General features: G+C 41.9%; 1 protein-coding gene across 1 annotated transcript in view; it reads left to right on the top strand.

Annotated features, from left to right (window-relative positions):
* Positions 1–2,090: 2,090 nt before the first annotated feature.
* loxhd1a (lipoxygenase homology PLAT domains 1a) overlaps positions 2,091–18,658 on the top strand; it is a 28,923-nt gene continuing 12,355 nt past the window's right edge. The window contains exons 1-23 of the mRNA XM_073477557.1: positions 2,091–2,814; positions 5,786–5,900; positions 7,671–7,751; positions 8,851–9,035; positions 9,796–9,894; positions 10,582–10,730; positions 10,819–10,942; positions 11,073–11,323; positions 11,403–11,538; positions 11,707–11,867; positions 11,963–12,049; positions 12,744–12,879; positions 12,959–13,113; positions 13,218–13,378; positions 14,895–14,971; positions 15,090–15,286; positions 15,377–15,569; positions 15,678–15,838; positions 15,929–16,262; positions 16,373–16,524; positions 17,906–18,039; positions 18,289–18,437; positions 18,521–18,625. Of these exons, the coding sequence (XP_073333658.1) occupies positions 2,091–2,814; positions 5,786–5,900; positions 7,671–7,751; positions 8,851–9,035; positions 9,796–9,894; positions 10,582–10,730; positions 10,819–10,942; positions 11,073–11,323; positions 11,403–11,538; positions 11,707–11,867; positions 11,963–12,049; positions 12,744–12,879; positions 12,959–13,113; positions 13,218–13,378; positions 14,895–14,971; positions 15,090–15,286; positions 15,377–15,569; positions 15,678–15,838; positions 15,929–16,262; positions 16,373–16,524; positions 17,906–18,039; positions 18,289–18,437; positions 18,521–18,625 (4,066 nt within the window). The remainder of the gene's footprint in view (positions 2,815–5,785; positions 5,901–7,670; positions 7,752–8,850; positions 9,036–9,795; positions 9,895–10,581; positions 10,731–10,818; positions 10,943–11,072; positions 11,324–11,402; positions 11,539–11,706; positions 11,868–11,962; positions 12,050–12,743; positions 12,880–12,958; positions 13,114–13,217; positions 13,379–14,894; positions 14,972–15,089; positions 15,287–15,376; positions 15,570–15,677; positions 15,839–15,928; positions 16,263–16,372; positions 16,525–17,905; positions 18,040–18,288; positions 18,438–18,520; positions 18,626–18,658) is intronic.

Raw genomic sequence — 18,658 nt, 5'->3', positions numbered from 1 at the left:
TAATATATCCTCATGTTGAGTCAGCTGAACAGCTAGCATTAGCTAAAAGTAAGTCATGAATTAACAGCTGCAATAGTTAGCTAACATTGTTAAAAACAACGCTAATGGTTGAAATAGCTATATAGGCTAAAGTTGCCTGAAAAGGTTTGGATAAACAATAGGTTAAAAGTAATGAATTAGCTAACGGTTGAAATAGTTAGCTAAAAGTACTGGATAAACAGTTGAAACAACTGGCTAACGTTACCCAAAATATTAGCTAACATTAGGGAAAAACAGTCTATATAGTTAATAGTAAAATAATTGAGTAATGGATAAACATTTGAAGTAGTTAGCTTAAAGCTCCAAATAAAAGGCTGCAGCAATTGGCTTACAGTAACAGGTAAACGGTTAAATAACATTAGCCTGCTGACATTTCCCAAAAGTTTAAGTTTAAATTATTAGCTAGCTAGATACAAGTAATTAATAAACAGTTGAATAGCTAAAAGTAATGGATACATGGTTTTAAATAGGAGGAAATTGAGTAGAGTAACAAATAGCATTGGTTGTACCAAATGCTAGTGTTAGTTAGAATAGAAAGTAGCTAGCTAATGTTGGCGGTGGAGAAACAGTTCAAACAGATAGCTTTAGCTAGCTAAAAGTAATAAACATATGTTTGAAACAGATAGCTGAAGAAAAGGTAAGATAAACAGTTATAATAAAGAGCTAAAAACAAAGTGTTAATGGTTGAAACAGCTAGCTAAAAGTAATTGACCAACAGTTTAAATACTTAGCGTTAGCTGGCTAAGAGTCATGGATTAACAATTGAATAACTAAAAGTAACATCATTGAACAAAACAAGCGATCAAGAGCAAGTTCAGGTAAGTTTATAACAGGTCATTTTACATTAGCATTATTAACATCCAGTTGAATATAATGGAAAAGAAAGAGAAGAACATGTTTCGGGCCGGTGGACTTTAAGACAGGTTCGCAATGGACACGACAATTCAGAATACTGGATGTATATCGGATTTATTAAATGTGATCAGTTAGGAACACTGCAGCATTTTGTGTTTCATTGTTATGCGAATGATTCCTCAGTGCACTGGGTCAAAATGAGGTTTGACTCTGCTGTCATCCGTATGTTGGGTAATCTGATGTTGAAAGATCAATATGACCAAACTCTGCCCTTCCTTCCCCCTGATGCCGACATTATCGGGTGTCAGGTGGCAGCAATAAGACTAATGGGATGATTTGGCTCATAGTCAGGTGCAAATGTGAAAGCCAGTGTGATGGAAGTGCAACACAAATTTGCACAGACAGAAGCCACGCAAAATGACTCTGTTGTCTTTCTCACTTCTTCGTGTTGATCTAAAGTTGATGTTAGTCCGTGTGATAAATTAAACACGCTGTTCTCATGATTTTATTCTTTGCTTTGGATTTTCAACATGTCTCTTCACAACTTAAACAGCTGAAATACATCGCCGTGAGACACATAAATCATTGCCACATGGCTATTTACTCATCCATGATAAATCTTAACATGCAGTCAGTTTGTTTCCGGTTATTAGTTGTTGTTTTTTTCTCTAAATGTGATTTAAACACGTTGTTATATCAGAATAAACAAACGGGAGTAGTTGTCAGGGAGAGTTTGTGTGTATGTGTGTGTTTATGTGTTTGTTTGTGTGTCCGACTGTCTGTGTCCGTGTGACTGCAGGTAAAAGCGAGACGTCCCGGCCCGTAAAGCGATCCTAACACCATGAATAATGGAGAGTGCCATGGCAGCGAGGATAAGTTCTCTTTGCAAGGCTCCTTTTTCACAGGGCTTTCTCCCGTGGGTCACGTGAGGACTGAGGTGACAGTAATTTTTCATGAGTGGTGTGTGTTGGTTGTATGGCCATATATGAACCAGGTAGGAGATCCTCTAGACAGCCATCACTCCCTATGCGTGTCCTGAGCCCGTATACCTGCAGCCGCACACACAGCCAGGCGGTTCTGAACCCCACGATCGCAGAACCTCTCCGCAGCCAAGGGTCAAATGAATTGTCTTACACTATTAGAAACTCAAGGCAGCACTTACGAAACTAAAGGCCAGGGAAGTGGATGAATAAAAGATGCCGTCGAAACAGAAAAAATCCACAGCTTCGGAGGAAACCGAAGAAGTCGATGACGAAGTGGAGGAAACGGAGCCAAAGTCAAAGGAGAGGAGCAACGGCGTGACCCGTGGGGACACCACAAAAGGGGAGAAGAGTCGGAAGAAACACAAGAGCGCCGAGAGTTCGGAGAATCAGGAGGCCCCGGAGAAAGAGAAGAAGAAAAGAGAGGGCGACAAAGCGAAAGAGAAAAAGAAGAAAAAGAAACCAGAAGATGACGCTGAAGCCGGTGCTGTGATTGAAAATGAAGCAGAGGAAGGCGAGCAGAACAATAATGAGCCCAAGACCAGTTCCAAAAAGGAGAAATCACAGAAGCTCAAAGAGGAAGTGACTGAGGGAGCGAAGGAGGAAAAGAAGAAGAAGAAGAAGAAATCCTCCGCGGAGGGAGAGGAGGAGATGGGATCCAAGGATAAGAAGTCCAAAGACGGCAAGAAGAAGAAGAAGTCTCACAATGACGACGACGAGGAGCCCTTGATCGAGGAGCAGGAAGAGGAGGAGGACTCGAAGAAAAAGAAGAAGAAGAAGGCGAAGAAGGGATCGGCAGACAGCGATGAAGATAAAAAGAAAAAGGGTAAAAAATCCAAAAACAAACAGGTGGACTACGCTGTGCTCTACCAGAATGAGCTGCTGGACTATCACACAGACTCATCGGATGGATATGAGGACGAGTACTACAAAAAGAAAGGTAAGAGCATGCCGAGAAGCCTCACCTGTCGTGTTTCAGTGTCGCAAATCTTAAATACAGATTTCCTTCAGTCCCCTTCAGCTCTGAACAGGAGCACCCAGGGAATCCCTCGGTCATTGTTCTTGGGTGAAAGCTCAGTTATGTTCTACATGAATGGAGCCAAACAGAAGCTCTTGGACAGACAGGTGCTGGGTGCCGTCCCAGTCTCTGGGGCCGGGGAGAACCAACCAGGGCCAGAGGCAGGGCCCGGAGCCAAAGGAGCTGTCGTAAAAGCAGATCAGAGGTTTTCAAACAGAGGGGAACGAGACCCTGCAGGAGGCCCTTTTTCTGTAGTGTTAGGTGGAAGGTTAGCTGAGTGACTGTCATCCAACCAAAGTCATGAATTAGGTTTTATTACCACCTTTTCCTGAGCTTTCAAGTGCATTTTGGCATTTAAAGCCCCAGCACAAGCCACTAAGTCAACCTTTGAGTGAGGTTCATTCTGCTACACTCCTGTTTTGTCAAGAATGAATGTCCACGCTCAAACCTGATGACCCGATCTCTCCGAGAAATGATGTTTATACGGCTAATCCGCAAATGTGTTTTCAGAGAAACATGATGCCACCTGAATCATGTTCTGTACTAACATAATGAGCAAATGTTCTTAAGAAATGTATCTGAAAAGCCTCAAAAGATTTATAGTAGGGCAACTGCAATATTTGGGTTTTCCGCGATATATATGGCGATAAGAAAAACTACAGGACTTTTCACCAGATAACTTGAATAGGACTATTTGGAAGGAATGATAAGTTGATCAAGAATGACTGTGATCGGTGGATCGCTGTACATGTCGCTTACAAGCAACAAACATGTATCCAAGAACCCTTGAATTGCACTAAATTAGGCAGATTTCTCTTAGTCGTGGAAACGTAGACCCTCGTGAGTCTCGCTTTTGTATCAAGCAGCAAAAACTCGTAGCAGGACATGTTTGAGTTGATTTGATTTACTTGACATTCCCTGTCCTGTGATGTGTCTATTGTCCATGCTGAACAGTAAACTGTGTACCCCTAATTCAGACTGAATGCATCTGCAAAATGGATAATGTAGACTGCAACTATGGCCTGACATTGTCTTTTATAGTTACGTTTAGGCACTCACACTGTTTTGGTGACAGTTGGGTAAAGATTGTGAGTCAAGTGGGTTGAAGCACAACACAGGAAGTGCTTTCTGTGTTATTAAACCGAGACCACAATATTTCCCTTCATGCACTGGACTCATAAACAAATCAGAAGTATAAAAGACTAAATTTCTTGGAGACAGGGTCGCCACTCAGCTGTATTCAAGGGTGGTTTAAATGAGAAAATGCACATGAACACATAAACATGTCTGATCTTAAAAGCTTTTCATGTCTTAGCCCACATCATGTTGACAGAGAGCTGAAAATGTGACATTTTAATGTGTTTTCCAGCAGATGGATAATTGCGACCATAAAGTAACTGATTGAAGTTAATGCACTGTTAGCTCCTTTGTGCACATTATGAAAGGAGCATTAAGTGGCATTATTTAGCATCAGCCGTGACACATGACTTTCTTGCCTCGCTGGTCTACTCAGGTTTGTGACACTCTGAGGAGTTTATCACGGCTCAGTTTTACCAGGCCAGTCTATCTGATTTTATCAGGTGTCTCCCTTTCTCTTTAATTCGGCTTTAATAGCTCTGCTCACTGGTAATTAGGTATCCGTGTCCCTATCGGATCGACTTTGGTCAAATTGCTCTTTATCAGGCCTCTGCCTCTCCTTCTCCTGGATGTTTTTAGGTAATCTGTCTGTGTCTTCCTCTCCTCTCCTCTGCTGAATGTATCCTCTACTCCTCTGCTCTTCCTTGAATCACCCAGTACAACCTACAGAAAACCCAATCTTACCTGTTGGACTCTGACACCCATTTTATCCTCCATCGTCTGGGTTTGACCCAAAGTCACCCAAAGTGTCCTATACCTTATCTTACATAACCACAGGAGAGAGGAATTTACCTTTTCATGCAGTAATGCAGCAGGACTATAGAATTACCGCTGCACAAAGGAGGCTATTGAGTCACAGTCAACAGCCAACCGCTGACTAATCTCCTGTTGAAGATTTGATGCTGTTACTGTAACTCAAACCCAGGACTGTTTCGCAGGTGTGACTTTTAACATCCTCTCCAAAATATACAGGTTTGTTGTTCTTCGGATTATACAGACTATGATGCATGTTGGTAAGTGAGCAACAGCAACAAACATGGACTGCATTTTCTAACAGGACTATGAGTCTACAGTCATGTTAGCAGCTGTGAGCTAAACAGTTAGGGGTCAAGTGTGGGGGTCATCAAAGTCAGTAGGCTTAATCATCTGGGCGATACCAATGACTCCACAAAACTTCATTGCAATCGTTTCCAAAGCTATTGAGATATTTCCATCTGGACCAAAGTGGTGCACCAACAAACCAACTTTGCCATCCCTAGCTGCTAGCATGACTAAAATGTAAACAGTGACCTCAGATGTGTGCGTGTCCACTCCTCTCTTCCCCCTCCTCCACCCAAACTCCTTAAATGACACAAACTGGGTCAGATTTTACAGACTGCTGAGTTCTGACCCTGTTTACCTTTCCATCAACCCGGTGGCTCGGTCAGACAAAGAGACACATTTGTGAAATGTGAGAGAAGCTTGGCCGGTGTTTCACGGCGGACATGGATTCGCTGCAGATTCGCCGCATTGAATTCCCTGGCAACAGTGTGTGGAAGGAAACATAATGCTGCCTAATGTTTATAGATTATTGGACACTGTCTGAGGATGTGACTTTGTGTTTGTCCTTTTATTCAAGTTTTTACTTTTTAAATTATTGATACCTCTATGTGCTTTTACTATTTCAGGATTGTGATATTTATTACAACATGGACAACACTGCACACATCTTCTTCTCTGCTTCTTATTCTAATCTCCTCTCACCTTTTTCTTTCAGTGTACGAGGTGGTCACTGTCACCGGCGATGTAAAGGGAGCGGGGACGGATGCTAATATATTTGTTACCCTTTATGGAGACTTTGGCGTGACGCCCAAGGTTCACCTGGCAAGCAAGTGAGTTCAAAAGGGTTTTACGACGACGTAAATGAATTACAGAATACTTTCATAAATATCTTGTATGTAAGACTATATCGGTCTATGAGACTGAGACTATATCAGGTCTCAGTGACTCACTCTGCTCTGATTTGTTTGCACTTATTATATTGCAGTCGATACATAATGTATAATCAGTAAGCTTAGCTAGATTAACGCTTTTTCAATGTCAGCTGTTAACTTTTCATCTCTTCTATTCCTCTCTGATCCTTCAGCACAGAAAAGAGGTATTTTTTAATCAGTCTGCCTAAAGGATGGTTATGATTCTGTCCTTGTGTTTGGTTGTATTTTGAATATAACACTGTATAAGAGATCTTTCCTGCTCAACATAAACCTAAAGGCTAAATCAGCTTGCACATCAAGAATCTCTTTGACCTGTTTGTCAAAACCAACTCAAGTCATTTGATTGTCAGAGGAAGCAGCACATGCTTATAACAAAAGGTTTGGCTGTGGTGCAGGAATCTCTCTTCAATACAGTCGTATAAAGTGTCGGACACAGAATATCTGGAGTAAGGAGGAACTATGTGACATGGCCGGTCTTCTTTTGCATTCAGAGGCAAATGAAAGAAGACCACGATGTCATTTCTCTGGATGATCAAATGACTCTCAGGGGATCTTATCAGCAGCGGGCTCCCTTTATCTTGGCACACATTGATTGACAGATAGGGTTACCTGTGCAGCGTATAGGATATACCAACTTATTGTTAGCCTCACTCCACCATGTCACCCACACCTTGTGGTGGTCTCATTCATCTACCTCAGACAGCATCAACATGCCATGTATTCAGTATCTCCGTGCTTGTGTGGCCGTAGTGCTGCTCAGCTGACGATTTACAATACACGGACGTTGATGAGTCACTTTTGTCATATAAAACATACTAGTAAGGAGTTTCACCTTACTCCAATATATATTAGGTCCTGCCTGTATTGTGTAATGGTCAATTTAAACTTCACAACATGATACAGGTAAGGGAGGGTTGCTATGTCTCCATGCATATCTGCCCGATTGAACATCGAGGCAGATTAAAAATGCTACTTTTTGGAAATTCAGTGTAATTATAACAAAAGTCAAATTGCATGAATTCCAAAATTTGCATTGGGTTTGCTTTTTCATGTAATCAGTGTCTCCCCATCATTCTCTTACAGGTGATCTTACACGGAAACAGAGAACGAGGGCATGTATTCATGCGGGTTGGACAGTGTTTCATTCCTGGCAGCTTTATTTTATTTATTTTTTTACAGTATATGACACCATGCACCTTAATTATGGGAGCCTTGGCATTGAGCATGGGTTGAATATTGAAGGGAGAGGAGAACAGATGGATATGTGGGTCAGAGACAAAGGCAGGCATTCTACGTTAATGAAAACGAGGGTGTCTGATTCGCTGTAGCTGGCGGAGGGGCTCCTCTCTGCGCACAGGCCCGGTTCATCTCTGCGAGGGGTAGATGTACATGAGGAGGAGGAGGAGGAGGGAGCGTTGAAGTGGCCGAGCCTCGGGAGGTTTCAGATTATACCACTGCCATGAGACCACCGGGGCATGATAAGCCGGATCAGTCAGGAGATGTAATTTACTGGTCCAGAGTTCAGTTCAGTCGTGGGTCTGGACTGTGTTTCCTCACCCCCTGTAATCTCTCTCAATCAAATAGAGCATCTTTCTCTCATCTCTCATACACACACACACTTACACTTCTGTCAAATTCTGACAATTTCCATGTTTCCTCAATTTACAGAAGCCGAACTGCATTTGAGAAGAATAAGACTGATGTTTTCCGCATAAAAACACACTACGTGGGGCCTCTGAAGAAGCTGAGGTACTGTGCAGCTGACTGTGTGTGGTAACATATATATATATATATATATATATATACATGTATACAATATAATGACCCTTTGGTGTTTGCATTGGTGCAGCAAATACTCAGAAATCACAACTACAGGTCACTGACAACATCACAGTTCTTGCTCCATAGTTAAGTATACCTCACACAGGATAACAGCAGCTTAACAGAGAGGATCACACAGAAACATTTCTCACTTATTTACCAGCTGTGCGGCTGGCCATCAAAGGATTTCATCCGGTGACATAAGGTTAAACCCCATCTGTTGTTGGGAGTTAGTGTCTTACTCCAGAGGAGGCTGAGTTACATCACAGCCGTGAACGTGAACAGAGAAACCAAAAAGTCAGCGAGTGCAGAAAGTGGAGATGCTGCACTGTGGCTCAGAAAATTGAGAACCATGGAAGTGGATCTGGAGTTGTGATTGTTATCAAACTTCTACTTTCAAGATAAAAGAAAACTTCTACAATATTTTTGCAGACAGATAAGTGTAAATCTGTGCATTTACAGCGAGCTCTGACACACAAACAGGATGTACGTGAAATAGCTGGCAAGCAGCTGTTATGACAAGTGTTACAGTTTGAGAGCAAAGGTGACTGTTTCTACAGCTGTTTTGAGACTTCATTATGCAGTCTGCTAGATTTCTTTAAAAGCTAAATAAATAAACTGAATTTAAATTCACAGATTGTTCAGATTGTGGAGATGAAATGTTGTAAAAGAAAATGTATATTTAAACTTTCCTCTTTAATGTCCTTGGAAACCTTATTGTTTGCTTCTTTCTGCTGTCTGTTGAGAACTCTGTTTATATGTATGGAGACTCTTGTCTATGTCAAAACAATGTACTTTGACTCTGCTTATTGCTGCTTGTGGCTTAATTTCATTGTGTTACTCCAGCCAATGTTATTCAAATCTCATAATATTTATATGACTGAACCACAAAAAACATTAGTCTCCCTTCTGTGGTATTTACCAGTGCACAAGAAACACAAAGGCATGGGTGCTTGTAATGTTGCAAGCTCATTTGCGATAACCTGCAGGCTGAATTCATGTCACGCTATGATGGTTGACTCCCCAGGATCGAGCACGACAACACAGGGATGAACGCCAGCTGGTTCTTGGACCGGGTGGTGGTGACCGACATGAACCGGCCCCATCTGCGCTTCTATTTCGCCTGCAACAACTGGCTGAGCCGGGAGGAGGGGGACAACCTGTTTGTCAGGGACCTGCTGGGCAGCATGAACCCCATGGATGTCCCAAAATGTAGGTCACTCTGGGACAAACGTATAATAAAAAAGCAGACACAAAGGTTTACGGAGGGTAAAACGAAAATAACAGTTGATTAAAATTCAGAAAAGCCTCCAGAACATTTCAGAGAAACTTGTGTTTAATTCGACTCTAATGTTAGATGGGTACATTTGTTTTCTATATCTAAAAATGCATGCACCATAAATTCTTGGATCAATTGCGAGATTTGAGCCGAATAGAGGGATATATTTTCAAATGAAGCCACAGCAAATGAAAAATAAGACAGTGTTAGCACCATGTGTCGGGCCAGTTGTTCACAAAGGTGTCTGATAGCCTACACATTTTCCTAATGTGTCAGGTTGTAATTGAATTCCATCAGAGTGTAATCCTCGGGTAAACCGGCCCATGTGTTGCAATGTGATCGTACATCTTATCTTCACACCTGCAGTCAATCAAGCAGAGCGCTGTAGAGCCACAGGGCTCAGATGAAGACGAGAGGGCAGTGTGATGTGAGGGAGTGTCAGAGCAATATGTTACACGATGCACACACACACACACACACACACACACACACACACACACACACACACACACACACACACACACTGTTATGAATATTTAACCTGGAAACCATCTCACTGCGGATTAGTAAGGAACCTGCTGAGTGACAATAGAAAAGTCCAACTAATTGTTATTATATAGTGATTTATTAAGGAAGAAAATTGATGCATTTATTATATAAATCCCTGTTTTCTTGTTTCTTGTTGTTTTGCAGTGAATAAATACATAGTGAGTGTGTTCACTGCTGACATGAAGGGAAGTGGCACTGACGCTGATGTCTTCCTTAACATCTTTGGAGAGTACGGTGACACAGGTACTCTACAACTAGTGATTTCTTTTGTTATTGCTTATTCTGAAGATCATTTTTCTATTAAATGATTGACCACATAGTTTTTCAAACGAGTCCAAGGAGATATCTTTAGTTGGCTCATTTTGTCTGATTTATAGACCAAACATCCCAAAAAAATAGATTATATTTATAGTAATATCAAAGCTGAATACCTCATATTTGTGCGCTGGAACAAGCAGTTTTCAAACAGTCGGCAATTAAGTTTTTCCATTAATGGGTGAGTACACCCAAAACTGAAACTTCAGTCATTGTCTTCTCACCCTCATGCCGATGGAAAGTCGATGTTGCAGCATTCTCCTAAACAACTGAAGTAGCTAGCGACAAATTGATTTGAATTGACGAGCCTTTATGGAACCATTTTATGTTATTTTTCGTCCTCATCTACTTCAGTTGTTTAGGAGAATGATGCAACGCTGTTTTGCTGTGAAGCTCCAGAAATGTTTTGTGGACTATGACACTTCATTTGACTTTCCATCGGCGTGAGGGTAAGTAGATAATGACTGATTTTCATTTTTGATGAAAGGCATAATCATTTAAAAGGCTTAGACACGGGGGATTCTTATTTACCACCATTAATAGCCACAACCAAAACTGTTGCATGATTATTTTGACTGTAATGACTGTAGCTATGTCCTTACTGTGAATTCAAAGGAGAGAGACGACTGGACAGTGACAAAGACAACTTCGAACGTGGGTCAGAGGACAAGTTTACGATAGAGGCGCCAAACCTGGGAAGGCTGAGGAAAATCACCATCGGACACAACAACAGAGGCTCCTCAGCTGGCTGGTTTCTGGATAAGGTGTGTACAGTTCTACACACATACATAATCTTTACAGATGTGCACACATGCATGAAAACACATGATCGTGCATAATGTGTCTCTCCAGGTGGTGATTGATGACATGGGGAATAAAGAAGTGTATGAGTTCCCGGTTAATCGCTGGTTTGCAATGGATGAGTGCGATGGCAAAATACAGAGAGATGTGCTGGTTGGATCGATGCAACCAATGGGTGAGAACAACACAAGCCACTATTTCTTGATATTCAAATCCTCCATGATGTCGTGCAAGGAAATAATAATAATAATACAAACAAATTAAAACTACGAAAAGAAATGATTCATTTTCCCGACTCTACTTAGGAATCATATACAATGTCCAAGTGATGACTGGAGATGTGAGGGGTGCAGGCACCAACTCTAAAATCCACATGGTCATGCACGGCTCCAAGGGCATAAAGAACAGCGGCAAAGTCTTCCTGGAGGGCGGTGCTTTCGAGCGCGGTCTCATCGACATTTTCAACGTGGAGATCTGCGAACTGATCAGCCCGCTCAGCAGGGTCACCATCGGGCACGACAACGGGGCTGTTGGTGCTGGATGGTACTGTGAAAAGGTACAACACATCTGTTTTTGGTATCACAGTGATTCTCAAAGTGTCATTCGAACTACCAAGCAGCCATTTTACCCTCTAGGTGGTGATATACTGTCCGTTCACGGGCACTGAGCAGACATTTCCGTGCGGCATGTGGCTGGACGAGGACGAGGGGGACGGACTGATTGAGAGGGAGCTGTACGAGATGGTCTCGCTAAGGCAGAAAAAACTGAAGAGTGAGTGATTTCATTCAGCTCAGAGATCTCTGACCAGTGAAAGAAAAGCAAAACACACACAAGTTTTATTTAACTGAATTTTCTTACGTTTGCCTCTGATTCCGACCATGTTGACATTTTTCAAAACTAGAAGACTCCCGTATCAAATGTACTCTTCTTCTGCACCAGAGTACCCATGGTCCCTCTGGATTTGGACTTCAGATGTGAAGGGGGCCGGGACAGATGCTCAGGTATTTCTGCAGATCTACGGAGAGAAGGGCAAATCTGATGAGATCAAACTGGAAAACAACTCAGACAGTTTTGAACAGGCCCAGCTTGATAAGTTCATGGTAAGCCCTGGATCACCTGTTAAACTGAGCCTATCACACTCTCTTCCACTGTTAGGTTCTCGCACTGACCTTTAAATGTTTTGGGATCGCTTTAGATTGAATTGCCGGACATAGGAAAACTGTTGAAACTGCGCATCTGGCATGAGAAGAGACACCCGTTCGCCGGATGGCATTTAGCGAGGGTAAGACCCATTGCTCTGACTCTCTGATCTGTCAGTGTAAGCTGTTAAGTCTGTTGTATTATGTCCCCTCCGAGCACTAAGATAGCCACCAAATCAGGGTCTAATCCTGCACCTGATCGCAGAAATAAAGAAAAGTGTCTGTGATAATGAAGCTGCTAGCTCAATGTCTTTTAGAAACAAGAAAAATAAGCATGATCTACGTGATAAAACCGAGCAATTAGATGAATAACAAGCAAAAGAGGCTGCAACTAGCAAGAACGCTCATGCTAAGAACAACATGATAGGTGAGAAATAGAAATAAAACAAAGAAAGGCATGACAACAGGAATATTTGTAAAAGATAAGAATAAAACAAAGAAAGGACAATTGTGAAAGACTATGTGTACAAAAAGTTTTCAGTTTAGGGAGTTTTGTGCATATTTAAAAAAGGCTGAGCTGCTGATTTTCTTCTTTGTGTATTTAAAACAAAAACTAGCAGCAGAGGATCTAAGAGGCCGATAAGGATTATTACACACCAAAGGATTATTAACAGGGCAGTCCCCTTAAAGCCTTGTAAACAAGTAAAAAGACTATAATCCTGAACGATAAAAGGAGCCAGTGCAGGTTATCTTAAACTGAGGCGATATGCTCTCTCTTTCTTGACTTAATCCATCTCACTTTAACTTGTTAATTGCTTGGTAAATGCGTGTCTGCAGGTCACTTTGCTCAAGACCCTGACGATGGAGAAATATTCTTTTCAATGTGGCCGTTGGCTGGACATCAATGAAGACGACAATGAGATCGCCAGAGAGCTTCCAGCTACTGGAGCGCACATCGAGGAGCCGCTGCCCTGTAAGAACACAGTACATGTCAACAGTCAGTAGTGTTAAGTACCATAATATGAGTGTCTTTTCTCTGTTTCCTTTTTCAGTGATAAAGTATCGTGTAACTATCTGCACCGGCAACGTCAGCGGCAGCGGCACTGACGCCAGCGTCTTCCTCAATATAATCGGTGACCTGGGTGACACAGGGGAGCGACTCATGATTATGAGCAAAAACAATGTCAACAAATTTGAAAAGGGCAACGTGAGTGCATCATCAACTCACAACGATCACAGAAAATAGATAAGTGATGTGTGGGAAATGTGCTGCAAGCATCTTTAACCAGTTTTCTCTGTGTCTTCCCGCAGCATGATGAGTTTCTCATCGAGTCTGTGACCTTGGGCCAGGTGCGCAGAGTGCGTGTCGGTCATGACGGCCGCGGCGGAGGCTGTGGTTGGTTCCTCGATAAGGTGATGGTCAGGGAGGAGGGCCAGCCAGAGTCGGTGGCCATTGAGTTTCCCTGTTTCAGGCAAGGCAATAACACCTTACACATGAATAAAAGGATAAGTTTTGGGAAGCTATTCATACACTTTCTTGCAGAGAGTTGCGTGAGAAGACTCTGTCAAGTCTGTTTGGTAAATATGAAGTTGCAGCCAGGATACAGACTGGAAGCAAGAGTAAACAACTAGCCTGAATCTTTTCCAAGTAATAAAACTTGGAGATGAATTTGGAGGAGCTGGTTGGCAGGTTTGATAACTTTGGACGGAGCCAGATCAGCTAATCTTTCCAGTCTTAATGCCAAGTTAAGAAGACTGGCTGATAACTGTAGCTTCTTATTTATCATACAGATATGAGAGTGGCATCAAGCAAGCAAACAAATAAGAATAATTCCCAAATGTCCTAAATGTTTGTATGTTTTGTGTGCAACATTTTTAGAGTTTTCTTCTTCATTCTTGTTGTAACCAGCCAAAACAGCAGCCAGATGGACCAAATTGTCCAGACAGTCCTAAAAGCCTGCTAAATAGGCCACGCTTACATTCACCAGTTCTCCAGTGGTGTGTGTTTAAGTAGTTAGGCAGCTGATGGATGAGTTTGCCACTACAAATGGGCACTAAATGCACAGTGGTCAGCCAGCTGTCTTCTTCAGTAACTGGAGCCAAACCGCAAGGCTGAGGTGCAGTGTTACGTCTGGAAAGAGTCTCTTCCTGTCTGTCTGTCTGTCTGTCTGTGCTGTTAAAAGTGAAAAGCTTGGTCAAATGCAAGAGTTTTTGCGTAGAGTGGCACCAATTAATCAATAACCACCAACTATTTTGATTATCGATTAATTAGATTAAGGAAAAATTACTCAAATTCTCTGATTCCAGCTACTTACAAGTGTAAAAATGTTCTGGTTTATTTCCTCCTCTATGACGGTAAACTGAATATCTTTGGTTCGGGGACAAAACAAGACATTTGAGAGTGCCATCTTGGACTCTGGGAAACAGCCAGCAGCATTTAATAGAACGAAAAACCAACCAATTAATCTAGAAAAGAATCAAAAGATTAATTGACAATAAATGATAGTAAGTTGCAGTCCTAGTTCTGTGTTTCTTGCGCTGGTTGTGTTCTGATTTATCCTTTTTCAGATCAATCATATTCATTTTGTAATCTTAAATCCTCAAAATGATCGAAATGAATCGAAATGAATCTCAAAATGTTTTAAAGTGATTTTAAAATGGTAGCTCGTGCATTAGATGAAAGTTAAACCTGGCAAAAGATAGTTTTTAATAATGCTTCAGCCAATATTTTTTAATGTATATAACTTACCCTTTCTTACATATTCCTTGAGTAAACTGTTTTTAATATTTTTATCTTCTTCTCTACAAGAGTGGTTTCTTGAATTTGAAAGATTCTGTGACACCACTCGAAGGAATTAATCATGTAATCAGTAACATTTGATCATCTTTCCACATTCTACACATTTTTTGAAGGGGATTTGGTGCGATCTCTTCCAGTGCTCACTCCTATATGGTTCAATTTGTCTGTGTCTATGTGTTTTTCGTCAGGTGGTTGGATCGTAACGAGGACGATGGACAGATCGTCCGCGAGTTAGTTCCGGATGGAGACGGCCTGCGTCTCTTTAGTGAGTGCAAAAGAACGTTTCAAACAAAGAACGGGTTAAGCAAACTAAAAAAAGGGCGACATATCTTTTATCATGCTCATACAAATTACATTAATGTGCGAATTTACATCCTTCTAAGATGTCGGCTACCACATAGCAATCAAGACGGGCAGTGTGAACGGGGCCAGCTCGGACTCCAGGGTGTTCGTCAAGCTGTACGGGGAGAAGGGTGACACCAACAAGATGATACTGGCTGTTTCCGACAACGACCTCAGGAACTACTTCGAGACGGCACGCACTGACATCTTTACCATCGACACCTTTGACATCGGAAAGGCAAGTTCTTCAGACGTGAGAGGTTATCGTTAAGCTGTTACTTGTGTTTCCTAATTCTGTTTTATCCTCTTTTGTCCTCTGTGTTTACAGATCAATCGTCTCCTGATTGGCCACACTAATGAGGGCTTGCGTGCAGGATGGTTTCTGGACAGCGTGCAGATCTCGGTACCGGTTCACGGGATGCAGTACATGTTCCCGAGTCACCGCTGGCTCTGCAAAGACGAGGCTGATGGGAAAGTGGAGGTTGAGATCTATCCCAGTGAGGTCTTGGACATTGAACAATGTAAATAACAACAACATACAAAGCACCGCACAGAGTTGAACTCTATTCCTCTGCTCTGCGAGATGTTTCCTCCGTGTCATATTTGCTGTGATGTCCCTTCTCTAACAGTGATCAACTATGAAGTAACCGTGGTCACAGGGGACATGCGTTGTGCTGGCACCAATGCCAATGTCTTCTGTCAGATCTATGGAGATGAAGGAAAAACTGAAGTTCTTTCTCTCATGAGCCGCTCCAACAACTTTGAACGTGGCACCACTGAGATATTCAAGGTCTGTATAAAAGCCTGTGTTGTCTAATGTCAACGTACGTCAGACATTTAAGTTCCTTGTCTGACCGCCGTTTCATCCCTACAAACCAAGATCGAGGCTCAGGATGTCGGTAAGATCTACAAGATGCGTATCTATCACGACGGGAAGGGCATCGGAGACGGCTGGTTCCTGGAGACGGTGGACATCAAGAGGCTGACGATGGCGATGGTGCAGGTTGAGGTGAAGAAGGAGGAAACCAAGAAAGACAAGAAGAAGGACAAGAAAAAGAAGAAGAAAGAGGAAGAGGAGGAGGTGGAGATAGTTGAGCAGCTGCAGGAAGTGGTGGAGACATTTACTTTCCCCTGTAACCGCTGGCTGGCCAGGGACGAGGAGGATGGAGAGATTGTGGTGGAGCTGCTGACTGAAGACAATGAAGACCTGGAGGGTAATCAGAGCATGAATGTAGTGCGTTGACCCACTGTTCTTTGCTACTAAAGACTAGTTGGTTTGTTTTAATGTCACTCGTAATGTGTACTTTCTCACTTTTCCGCTCAGTGAACTCCTACGAGGTTCATGTGTTCACTGGGACCATGTTCGGGGCGGGGACTGATGCCAATGTTTACATCAACGTCTATGGAGAGACCGGCGACACGGGGGAGCGACGGCTCAGGAAGTCAAACAACCTGAACAAGTTTGAGAAAGGCGAGGTAGGCTTTGTTTCCGTTCTAGATGTGCTCGTTTATCTGTGTGCGCTAATGGAGACTCTACTTTTTAAAGGAATAATTAGACATTTTGTGAAATATGCTCAGTCACTGTCTTGCAGCTAGTTTGGTGAGAAGTTTCACACCACTCTCACGTCTGTCCGTTAAATACAAGGCTAGAGCCAGGAGATGCTTAGCTTAGCTTAGTTTAAAGAGTGGATGCCTTACCTGTTTCTGGTGAATGGTTGAAAAATCCATTTGAAACCACAACTTTATATTTTACACACAAATTTTTGAAAAGAGATATAAAAAGTCAAATAAGTTTGAGCTTTAGAGGTTTTCCCTAACATTTAAAATTAAGTTTAAACTTAGACTCGTTGGCAAGTTAAAAAATAAGAAAACACTCATCGTCCCCCCTCATAAAAGTCAATAATCTAACAGGAAGAACTATATTTCTGAAGAGCTTTTCTTAACTTTTTATTTAAAAATAACAGCTTTTGTCATGTGAAAAAGACAAATGTTGCAGTCTGCAAGACTCTGATCTTGATTTGATTGTTCTTTATGAAGACATTTGACGAGGAAGACATGACATTTCAGTGAAAATGATGTCAGTATGTACTTTAAATGTACACATAAAAAATGATAATAATAAGTTTAACCAACCAGTATTTCTGGTGCTGACTAGTGAGCATTGAAGCAACTAGTCGATTAATCGCACATATCCCTGTCTCTGGTGTTGGACAGAACCGGGCTAGCTGTTTTTCCCTCACTTTCCAGCCCTCGTGCTAAGCTAACCGTCTCCTGGCTGTACAGAAGCTTCATGTAACAGACAGACAAGTGATATCCATCTTCTCATCTAACTCTCTTCAAGAAAGCAGATAAGCCTATTCCCTCAAATATCAAAATGACTGCAACCTCTTAATATACTCAGGCTTCTTATCTTTTCATACTGTTTTGAATGACACTGAGAGCTGAGCAGAGGCACTGTAACATGCAAAAGACTAAAGACATTATTGTTATTTCCTGAGCTAAAAATTACTAGTAGTTTCCCGCATTGTGCACCTTGGGCACGGAGCAATCTAAAGAGTCTAATTTGCAGACGTGCCACATTACAGTGCTTCTCTTCAAGACTGTAAAAACCTCCACAAGAAGTGCGATATTGCCTATAAGCATCATTATTCTACTGTATTATAGATGTATTGTCTGACCTGCTGTGTTCCACATTGTTTTACATGATTGTTATCAACGATACTGTTTCCCGGATAGGTCTCTGTTGTCAAATAAATGTTGAATCTTAAGAGCCTTGCAGGTTAAATAAAGATCAAATAAATAAGTAATGAGGTTCTCAGGGACTGATAACCTAAATCCTTGTTCACGTGTGACCCAGGAGGACATTTTCAACATCACAGCGGTCGACCTGGGGATCCTGAAGAAACTGAGGATCCGACACGACAACAGCCAGGCCAGCGCCGGCTGGTTTTTGGACAGAGTGGAGATTGTGGATAATAAAGACGACACCACGTAAGTCATGATGATGTAAAAAGGAGATAAGAAATTATTTTCACATTGCTGAGTCATTTCTAGACACCAAATCAGTGCCACAGGTTTCACAAATCAATCATCCTGCAGAGCAGACAGGATCTTTACACATAAAATGTCTGTAGAGCTCCACTGTGTGGTGTGAAATGGTATTAATGGTGTCTGTGGAGACATCAATCTAAATAGAGATGGCAGTTTTTTGCTCATATTGTTGTGGATGATATGTTTTAGGTACTTTTTCCCTTGTAAACGCTGGCTGGCTATTGATGAGGATGATGGACAGCTTGCCAGGGAGCTGGTTCCTGTGGACGAGGCGTTTATGAGGAAAGGGGACGATGATGAGGAAGACTCTGAAGCCACACTTGGTCTGGAGCAGAAAGGTGAGAGCGAGATTATGGCTATCAGCTTGTTTATGAATAGGAATCATAATCACACAATGTTTAATTCACTCTTTTTATGACAGCAATGTCAACAACATACACGGTGAGGATAAAAACTGGCGACAAGAAGTACGCAGGAACTGATGCTAATTGTTTTATGATGCTGTACGGCACCAAGGATGACACAGGTAATGCTTCAGACTGTTATACTGCGTTTAGTG

The sequence above is a fragment of the Pagrus major genome, chromosome 12 (genome assembly GCF_040436345.1).
Source record: "Pagrus major chromosome 12, Pma_NU_1.0".
Taxonomy (NCBI): domain Eukaryota; kingdom Metazoa; phylum Chordata; class Actinopteri; order Spariformes; family Sparidae; genus Pagrus; species Pagrus major.
Note: the sequence above shows the minus strand (reverse complement) of the source record. Positions and strands in the feature narration are given on the sequence as shown.